The 10465-nt window shown below is 37.2% G+C and overlaps 1 protein-coding gene across 2 annotated transcripts in view; it reads right to left on the reverse strand.

Annotated features, from left to right (window-relative positions):
* Nucleotides 1-10465, reverse strand: part of LOC145271411 (uncharacterized) — a 681202-nt gene that overhangs the window by 289365 nt on the left and 381372 nt on the right. The window contains exon 11 of one of the 2 annotated variants that reach the window (XM_080126944.1): nt 1430-1462. The exons of the other annotated variant lie outside the window; for it this stretch is intronic. Within the exon in view, the coding sequence (XP_079983070.1) occupies nt 1430-1462 (33 nt within the window). The remainder of the gene's footprint in view (nt 1-1429; nt 1463-10465) is intronic. 2 annotated transcript variants of the gene reach the window in all.

Consider the following 10465-nt stretch of genomic DNA (forward strand, 5'->3'; position numbering starts at 1 on the left):
CATCTCTAATTGTTCATATGCTTTTGTGTGTGTGTGTGTTACATGCATTTTCTTCGACATACCTTACTTCATGTGTCGTCGATGTTGATCCATCTGGAATTCATCTTCTCTTGGAGGGAGACTGGTACCTGTTAGACGAAGATTTATCACTCCAAGACGATGAATTGGTTTTATAGTTTTTTATTTACCACCCAGATGTCGACACAGAATATGGAAGTGAATCTTGCTTGCTTTGAACACGTCAGCGTCCCAGTGAAGGGGAGGGAACAGCTATTAACCCGTCCGTCTTCTTCAAAGTCCAAATCCAGTCTCACCGATCTAGCCAACCTGACCACGTCACTCATACGTAATCTGGTCAGCTGACCCTCGGTTCTGGTGAACGTGTCTACACTCCACGTTTACTCACCTCTCTCTCTCTCTCTCTCTCTCTCTCTCTCAATCCATTCTGTAACAATATGTGCCATTGTCCCATTGTTTGAATTTGAAATTGGAAAGACGATCTAAAAAACGATAAAAAAGGATGCCTACTTTTTTTGCATGTTGCCATAGCAGCAAATTAGAACCTTTATGGACTGAACGGAGCACACCTTACGGTCTTGTATTAGCAATTCTGGAAACTAATAACTTATGTTAACAAAACATTGTCAACAATTAAGAAATCAGAAAGTTTTTTTTTTTTATAAACCAAAACAAAATTTCTATTAAACTAAAATCAAGAAAATCTGGCAGCATTTTCGTCTTGATCCTAAAAAAAAAAAAAATAAGGTCCAATAATCTTCTCCTGCGTTACTGCATACTATTTCACTTCTCTGCGTTCCATAGCAATTTCAAAATTAATAAAAACATTGACCTGCAATAAAGCGATACACAGGGCTTACTGTACGGCTAAAATATTAAGGAAAACCCTTGAGTGCGGAGACCAATAGACAGGGTTTAGTCAATGGGGCAATATTGTAGAAATCATTTTTTTTTTAATTACATAGAAGTCGTATACACTCATTAATCCTTATCCTTGAGTGACCTCCGGACCTTGATAAGTGGTGAGTCTTATATATATATATATATATATATATATATAAAGCAAATATACAGAACTGGTCAGGGAGCTCAAGGGGATATGGAAAATGCAGAAAGTTAAAATAACATCACTAATAGTAGGAGCACTAGGAACACTACCGAAACACTTTGAAAAAAGAATGAGAGAGATTAGAATCAGAGGGATGGCTGAGAATATATAACAGATAACAATAATGAAAACGGCTAAAATATTAAGGAAAAAAAACCCTTGAGTGCGGAGACCTGCAATAAAGCAGGGTTTACTGTACACTCATTAACTCTTAACCTCGAGTGGCCCCCGGGCCTTGATAAGTGGTGACTGGGATAAACATGTGTATATATTACAAGAATGTGAAAGTATTTGTTGACTCACCATTCCAGCGTCCGGTCTCGGAGGTGGAGCCCTCTAAAAATAACAAAATTGGAGTTTTGGTATTAAATACTTAGAAAGAAAATAAAATATAAACTCAACCGGCACTCAAGAGAGTGTATACCTCCACAAAAACGCTTGTTATGAAAAGGGACAGAAGGCATACTAGATAAGTTTCACAACGAGATTTGGAAAAGGTTAGAATCGAACCAAGTGAGAAAATTTCGGGTTTGTATTACTGTACACATAGATTCGAAAAAGTTGTCAAAAAACAAATATATAACAAATAAATGTTATCAAAGGCAAGATAAGTTGCTTTTCTACCAAACTGGATATATTTTTCGTGTTTTTATTCAATATAACATGTTTATTCAGCTTGAAAAACATGCAGTGTTTACCAATGTATTGGAAAATTCAAAATGGCGCCCGACACTCTCTTTAACATGGTAAGTTTGGGAAAAGATGTTATAAATAATAAACTGGACAAAATACTATTAAAAAAACACCGAATATATGTCAACTTATGTCGCGGTAATATATATTGAGCGAATTTCTAACAGTATTTTGTCCAGTTTATTATTTATAACATATTTTCCTGAACTTACCGTGTTAAAGAGAGAAAACGACATGGTTCGAAGTTAGAGACAGACAGTGAGAGACATTTTGGTATAGGGGGCTACTATTGGGGAACATAAGTTGGTAAGGGGTACTATGTAGGGAGTTGAGCAGCAACATGTCAGTGCAGTTGTGAAAACACAGTGCCACTTTGGTGTAGGGGGGGGGCTACTATCAGGGACATAAGTTTTACGGCATATCAACCCTTTTCGGGTTATTTAATGCCGAATCCAAAGATTTTGAAGAAAAAATTTTTAATAGAATATATTGTGATAAAAAGGGACAGACCCGAGTCAGTAAGAACCCAAACTAGATAAGTTTTGAAAAGGTTAGATTTGGTTGGTTGGTTGTTTTTGTTTTACGGCATATCAACCCTTTTCGGGTTATTTAATGCCGAATCCAAAGATTTTAAAGATAATTTTTTTAATAGAATATATTGTGATAAAAAGGGACAGACCCGAGTAAGTAAGAAGGCATACTAGATAAGTTTTGAAAATGAGATTTGGAAAAGGTTAGAATCGAACCCAGTGAGAAAAGTTAAAAAAAAAATACATATTGAAATTTTAAGAATGCAGAACGATTGTCATTGTTTTCGCAAATAACTAAATATCATTTATGTCAGAGATAGATATTTAATTTAGGAATGCAGTGGATTATTCATTCTTTTAGAAATAACTAGATATTAAATATGTCAGTTAAAAGAATAAACAATACGAGTTTTAGAAATAAATAAAAAAAAATAGATCAAAAGAGACACAATTAAATCTAGGAATTTCTTTTGTTTATCAGAGAAAGGAGATTCTCAATATATTGAGACAGGGTTCGAAGTTAGAGAGAGTCAGACAGACAGTGAGAGACACTTTGGTGTAGGGGGCTACTTTCTGATCCGTCAACTTTCTTCTGTATCCAGTATTTTGACATCATCCCACATTGGCAATTGCATTAAGCGAGATGTAGTTTTTTTTTGTTGTTGTCTATGTTTTTGATTAAGAATAAATAATGGAGACAACTCAATTCGAACTATCAAGATCAAAATGAGCCTTATAATGGTAAAAAAAAAATTTGCTTGATCAATGTATGCATTATTATAGAATCAAGTCTCTATTTTTATTAAATCCCCCCCAGAATGCACAGTGCCACGTTAATTAGCTTATGGCCTTGGTTTTTATAAAAAAAAAGGATTAGAGGTGGGAAAGAATGCCATAGAGGCCACAACCAAGAATAGATGAAATGAATAACGTTGGAAGTGTGTAGATTCTGACTCCATATAATTAAAGACACACGAATATTGACTTGGGTGTAAGGGGGGCTACTATCAGGGACATGAGTTGTAGTGCACCTCTTATGAAAAGGGGCAGACCCCAGTGATTTTGAAGAAATTTTTTTAATTAAAATGCTTTTGTTTTCAAGTTAGTTGCTATTTAACCCATAGTTGGGACCCTAACAGGTAATACCACTCCGGGTCAGAGTGGACCTGGGAGCAATGGCAATTAAGGGGTTGCTCACCATCGGATATAGTTTAAGGTCATATCCAGTATTTTGACATCATCCCACACCGGGGAATTGCATTAAGCGAGATGTAGTTTTTTTTTTGTTGTCCGTTTTTGATTCAGAATAAATAAGGAGACAACTCAATTCGAACTATCAAGATCAAAATGAGCCTTATAATGGTAAAAAAAATCTGCTTGATCAATTTATGTATTATTATAGAATCAAGTCTCTATTTTTATTAAACCCCCCCCCCCCAGAATGCACAGTGCCACTTGGGTGTAAGGGGGGCTACTATCAGGGACATGAGTTGTAGTGCACCTCTTATGAAAAGGGGCAGACCCCAGTGATTTTGAAGAAATTTTTTCAGAATAAATAAGGAGACAACTCAATTCGAACTATCAAGATCAAAATGAGCCTGTAAAAAACCTGCTTGATCAATTTATGCATTATTATAGAATGAAGTCTCTATTTTTATTAAATCCCCCCCCCCAGAAGGCACAGTGCCACTTTGGTGTAAGGGGGCTACTATCAGGGACATAAGTTGTAGTGCACCTGTTATGAAAAGGGGCAGACCCCAGTAAGTAAGAAAGCAAAACTAGATAAGTTTGAAAATGATATTAGGAAAAGGCTGGAATTGAACCTAGTAAAAAAAGTTTTAAAAACTCAATATTATTTATGTCAGAGAAAGATATTTAATTCATGAATGCATTCTTTTAGAAATAACTGGATATTAAATATGTCAGTTAAAAGAATGGACAACCCGAGTTTTAGAAATAAATAAACAAAAAAATAGGTCAAATGATATTAGGAAAAGGCTGGAATCGAACCTAGTAAGAAAGGTTTAAAAAAGAATACATAGTGAAATCCTAGGAATGCAGAACGATCGGATAGTTGTAGGGATACTGTGATAAAAAGGGATAGTAAGTAAAAACCCAAAGATAAGTTTTGAAAATGAGATTTGGAAAAGGTAAGATTTGGTTGGTTGGTTGTTTTTGTTTTACGGCATATCAACCCTTTTCGGTTTTATTTAATGCCGAATCCAAAGATTTTGAAGAAATTTTTTTTAATATCCGAAAATTAAAGAAAATACTGAGGTAGATATAGTTTTAAAACGAGCCTCCCCCACCTCCAAAAGAAAATAAATTTGTATATTTTTAAGTATTGCAAAAAAGTGCCTCCGAAATTACTTTTAAACGATACCCTCTCCTCCCCATGTAAAGAATGGCTTTCGAAATAATAACGTTATTATTTCAGCGCGGTATCAAAATTATATAAGACCGTGTTGCCTTTTTTGTTGTTTTGTAATAACGCAAGAATTATTTAAAAAAAAAAAAAAAAAAGTAATGTCGAGTGTTACTTATGAAAAAAATTATTAAATCATTTCTCTTTGATAGGTTCATAAGAGTAGTGGTTGATGGGCAGAAATCAGAAGCTCTCAGTATAAATACTGGAGTCCCTCAAGGGTCCATCTCTCTTCCTGATCTATATTAGTTATCCAAATCACATCCTTACACCATTCGTAGACCTTTATGCTGATGACACTACCATCTATGGTTGGTTGGTTGTTTTTGTTTTACGGCATATCAACCCTTTTCGGGTTATTTAATGCCGAATCCAAAGATTTTGAAGAAAATTTCTTTGATAGAATATATTTGTTTTTTTCACGTCGGTTTCTATTTAACCCATAGTTGGAACCCTAACAGGTACTACCACTCCGGGTCAAAGTGGACCTGGGAGCAATGGTAATTAAAGGGTGGCTCCACACTCCCCAAAGCCCACAATCTGGGGCCTCACCACTGGATATAGTTTAAGTTCATATCCAGGACCCCCATTGAGGGACTTTTACCCTCTGCAGGGGGGGGGGGCAATCGGTGTATTCTAATGCTCCACCGACAGGGCCAGGAAAAGGTTAGAATCGAATCCAGTGAGAAAAGTTAAAAAGAATACATATTGAAATTTTAAGAATGCCGAACGATTGTCATTATTTATGTCAGAGATAGATATTTAACTTAGGAATCCAACCGATTCTTTTAGAAATAACTAGATATTAAATATGCCAGTTAAAAAATGGACAGTACGAGTTTTAGAAATAATTAACAAAATAGGCTAAAAAAGATAAAATTAAATTTAGGAATTTCTTTTGTTTATCAGAGAAAGGAGATTCTCAATATATTGAGGCAGGGTTCGAAGTTAGAGAGAGTCAGAATGACAGTGAGAGACACTTTGGTGTAGGGGGCTACTATCAGGGACTAAGTTGCAGGGATACTATGTAGGGAGTTGAGCAGCAAAATGTCTGTTCACATTACACTTGAACTTCTGCATGTCAGTACAGTTGGGGAAGCAGGAACCTGTAAGGAAGTTCCAAAGTCTAGCAGTTCTGGGGAAGAAACTACTGGAGTAGAAACTCCAGTAGTTTCTTCCCCAGAACTGCTAGACTTTTCCTAAATTTAATTTTATCTTTTTTAACCTATTTTGTTAATTATTTTTAAAACTCGTACTGTCCATTCTTTTAACTGACATATTTAATATCCAGTTATTTCTAAAGAATCGACTTTCTTACAGAGATTTCTACTGTGTAGTGGAGACAACTCAATTTGAACTATCGAAATCAAAATGCGCCTTACAATCGATGCATTTTGTATTCGAATGGCTTAAAATCGTAGATTTTGATTTCATTGGGGTGGGGTCGAATGACAACAGACGAAGACAACAGTTAAGGATTATAAAGTGAAATATACAGGTGCGAGGAAGTTAAGTGGCATGATGTTTGACCTAGTTTTGCGCTGCAAACCATTTACTGGTTTCCCCACCCCATCATTCGCTTTTTGAAGACGTGGCAAGCTGGTAAAGTCAGGCAAATTAAATACACACACGACCCCCGTTGTTAAGTCGTAGATATTATCATTTAGATGTGATATAAAAAGTTTTAAGAAGAAGCGAGCCGACTAGTGGAGTGTACCCGGCATTGCCCAGATGTTTGGGGTAAATCAAAACAAAAAACGTTGCCCGGGTGTTTATTGAAAAAAAAAAAAAATTTTTGGTAGCTATGTAGGAAGGATTGAACCCGAAGCCTTGACACGCAGTTGGAAAATAATAAAGTGTGAAAAAAAACATGCGACGTTTAACGGAAACATGTTCGACAACAGACGAAGACAACAGTATAGAGAATTGGCGAGGGGGGACTATAGACTGAAGCTCAGTCGAACACTTTCCATTTTAACTGACATATTTAATATGCAGTTATTTCTAAAGAATCGACTGTGTAGGGGAGACAACTCAATTTGAACTATCGAGATCAAAATGCGCCTTACAATCGATGCATTTTGTATTCGAATGGCTAAAAATCGTACATTTTGATTTCATTGGTAAAAAAAAATCTAAGATCTATTGAGACAGGGTTAGCAGACGAGAGTCGGACAGCAACTTAGTGAGAGCTGATGCCCTCTTGGAGGCGAGAGGGGAGGGGGTGGAAGAGGAGACGATGTAGTAAAAAAAGCTTGAATCCCTGACTATCATCAATCATCCAGCTGGTATAAATAAAGAATCATTCCAGTAAAAGGAAAATGTGTTTTTTTTGTCACCTTAAAAGAACTGCCTGTCCAGTTCCCATCATTATTAAGTAATTACTCTCCCCTCTGATGTAAAAAGAACAATCATCATCATCATCATCATCATCATCATCATCGTTGTGATGCACTCAGTGTTACATCATATCCCATCTGGCATCAATTGAAATGAATGGCTCTCGTCTTGAGGAGGCCTCAAGTTTTGACAAGCTCCTGGGCTTGACCTTTACTCCTGATCTTAAATGGAATCTGTTGCCAAGGGCGCTGGAAAAATGGTCAGATCCTTCTATCGATCCAGTAGATATCTCACTGCTGATGCAATTCTTTATCTATATAAGAGCCAGGTACGTCCAAGGATGGAATACTGTTGCCACATTTGGGCAGGAGCTGCTAGAAAGGACTTGTCCTGCCTTGATAGAGTTCAAAATAGACTTTGTAGCCTCGTAGGGGATGTCCTTTTCTCTCTCCTGCAACCTAGCGAGTTTGTCTCTGCTTTATCGTTATTTTCATGGCAAGTGCTCGACTGAGCTTCAATCTATACTGTTGCCACATTCGGGCAGGAGCTGCTACAAAGGACTTATTGACAGAATTCAAAATAGACTTCATAGCCTTGTGGGAGATGCCCTTTTCTCTTCCCTGCAACCTCTTTCTCATAGAAGAGATGTTGCGAGTTTGTCTCTGCTTTATTGTTATTTTCATGGAAAGTGCTCGACCGAGCTTCAGTCTATGGTCCCTCCCCTCGCCAATGCAATTCTCTATACTGTTGTCATTGGCTGTTGTCATTCGATCCACCCCCCCCCCCCCAAAAAAAAACTGGTAAATGTGTTTTGTCGGACAGCAACTTAGTGAGAGCTGATGCCCTCTTGGAGGCGAAGCAGAGTGGAAGAGGAGACCATGTAGTCAAAAAAGCTTGAATTCCTGACCATCATCAATCATCCAGCTGGTATATAAATAAAGAATCATCTTTATTTGTAAACTGTTATCTTCGTCTGTCATCATTCGACCCCCCCCAAAAAAATGGTAAATGTGTTTTTGTCTATTATCTTGTAAACAAACTTTTTGGTATAACTCCCTTCCAAGCGATGTCCCCTCCTCCATCATCAGTAATGATTCTCCCCCTCTGATTTAAAAGAACTCTTTTACACATTTCCCTTGTTTCAATAATGAACCCCACTACATAACATATAAATAGACAGGAATCGATTCAGCAGAGGTGAGGTTGTGATTGCGCAATCTCTGCTACACAGTTGATGTAAAGTATATGTTATGTTTGCAGGTTGAACCAAATAACGTATAAGGCAATACAAATGAAGACTCAACAAACAAAGATAGATCAATAAGAAGTGTATTAGGAAAAATATATTTACAGTATATTTACATAATTGTTGTCAGGTAAGAGAGTCTTGGCTGGAGAACATATCTGCTCTCGGCTCGGCCTTCAGTGGCTTCTGGTTAACACACACTCAGACTAACCGAGTCTTGCTATTTATGTGTAATATTATCCACAGATGTAAATGAGTGGGTGCCACCACAACACCCTCCTCCCAACATTTGAAGTCACACAGATTTCAGTATCTTTTTCTCTTGGGATTTAACATTAATGGTTCATTAAACTTTCTTTTTCTACCTGATCTTCGGAGCTCAGGTGTATATTGAGGCGGTTCCAAATTAAAGGATTCATATATGATGTATATATCACCTTGAAAAAATGTGAGATGGATGCGAAAACCTGGGAGAGTCTTGCTTTGGATCATGAAGAGTGGAGAAGGGCCTTGCGGATGTCTTACAAGTCCAACATAAACAATCTTTCATGAAAAACACTCGTCTAGCTGGAACCACTGTCAATAATTTCCCCCCATTCTTTATCTGTGCCTAAATCAAAACGTAGATTCCATGAACAAAGCTTCTTTCTTATAACTGCACACCTGTGGAACTCTGTTCCGTTTGCCTGTTTTCCCACCTGACTACAACTTGGAAGTCTTCAAGTCTAACATAAACAAATTCCTGATAAACCGCTCTCTTAAGTAAGACACTTTATCAAATCTCCAATACTTACTACGATACTATCCCATTGATTACTGTACACGCAATAACCCTTATACCTGAGTGGCTTTGATAAGTGGTGACCACCATATAAAAAAAAAAGCTGTGGCCAAGTTTGAGGCTGAACGAACCCAGTATAAACGACTGAAGCGTGATATTCGGAAAGGAAGTGTGCAAGAAACAGTTGCTATAAAGTATAGAAATGTGATTATCATTATCCGTTCCGAGTCGCTGTGTATTATGTCTCCAATATGAATCCTCGTTAATAGCCCCCCCCCACACCATAACAAAACAACTTATAATGAATTAAGTTAATGCACTCGAGGCTGAAATAATAAAAAAACATATATATATATATATATATATACGTTTTATTTTTTATTACTGTATCTTTCTGTTAAGTTACATTATTGTTTCGGCTACACGGCTGTTTTTTTGGTCGTCTGTAGGGTCCTCAGACTTTTACAGAAATATTCCGCTATTTTGGGATTTTTTACCAGCTTGCCGTGTCTTCGAAAAGCGAATGATGGAGCGGGGAAAACAGCAAATGGTTTGCAGTGCAAAACTAGGTCAAACATCACACCACTTCCTCGCACCTGTATATTTCACTTAGTAATCCTTAACGCTTACCAATTCCTACCTTCCTACTAAAACTTTTTTTTCCTTTTACACCTCCAAACACCCGGCCAACATTTTTTTTTTAAAACTCACACACACACACCTCCAAACACCCGGCCAACATTTTTTTTTTAAAACTCACACACACACACCTCCAAACACCCGGCCAACATTTTTTTTTTAAAACTCACACACACACACCTCCAAACACCCGGTGAAAATGTGTATGTGTGCATTTTTTCTGTATGTCCGCAAAAGGCTTTTTTCGAGGGGGTGCTCGGTCGGCTCACTCCTTATATCTTTTTATATGCTGTCTAAATCATAATATCTACGACTTAAGAATGGGGGTTGGGTCTATCTTTAATTTGCCCGACTTTTACGTGCTATTTTTGAGATTTGTTTCGATCACCGCGTGTTGATTCGGCTTTTTCGTATAAAAGCGAAACTAATTCAAAGCTAGCATTGTTCTTACGCAATTGCCGGGAACATGCAGAGTTTCTCCTTATATCAGACAATTGCTATACAATTTGGACAATCCCCTTTTTATGGGGAGCTGGTTTCCTCTTAACATCTTGGGGAAACAAAACCAGCCAAAGTTGGGTAAACAACCCCCCCCCCAAAAAAAAAAACCTGCCGGGCTGATAAGCCATCAGATTGCTCATCAGTGCAATGGGCCGCAAAACAGTCTAACTTGTGTATTGGATCC

This window comes from Euprymna scolopes, chromosome 46 (genome assembly GCF_053919585.1).
Source record: "Euprymna scolopes isolate OS-2025 chromosome 46, ASM5391958v1, whole genome shotgun sequence".
Taxonomy (NCBI): domain Eukaryota; kingdom Metazoa; phylum Mollusca; class Cephalopoda; order Sepiida; family Sepiolidae; genus Euprymna; species Euprymna scolopes.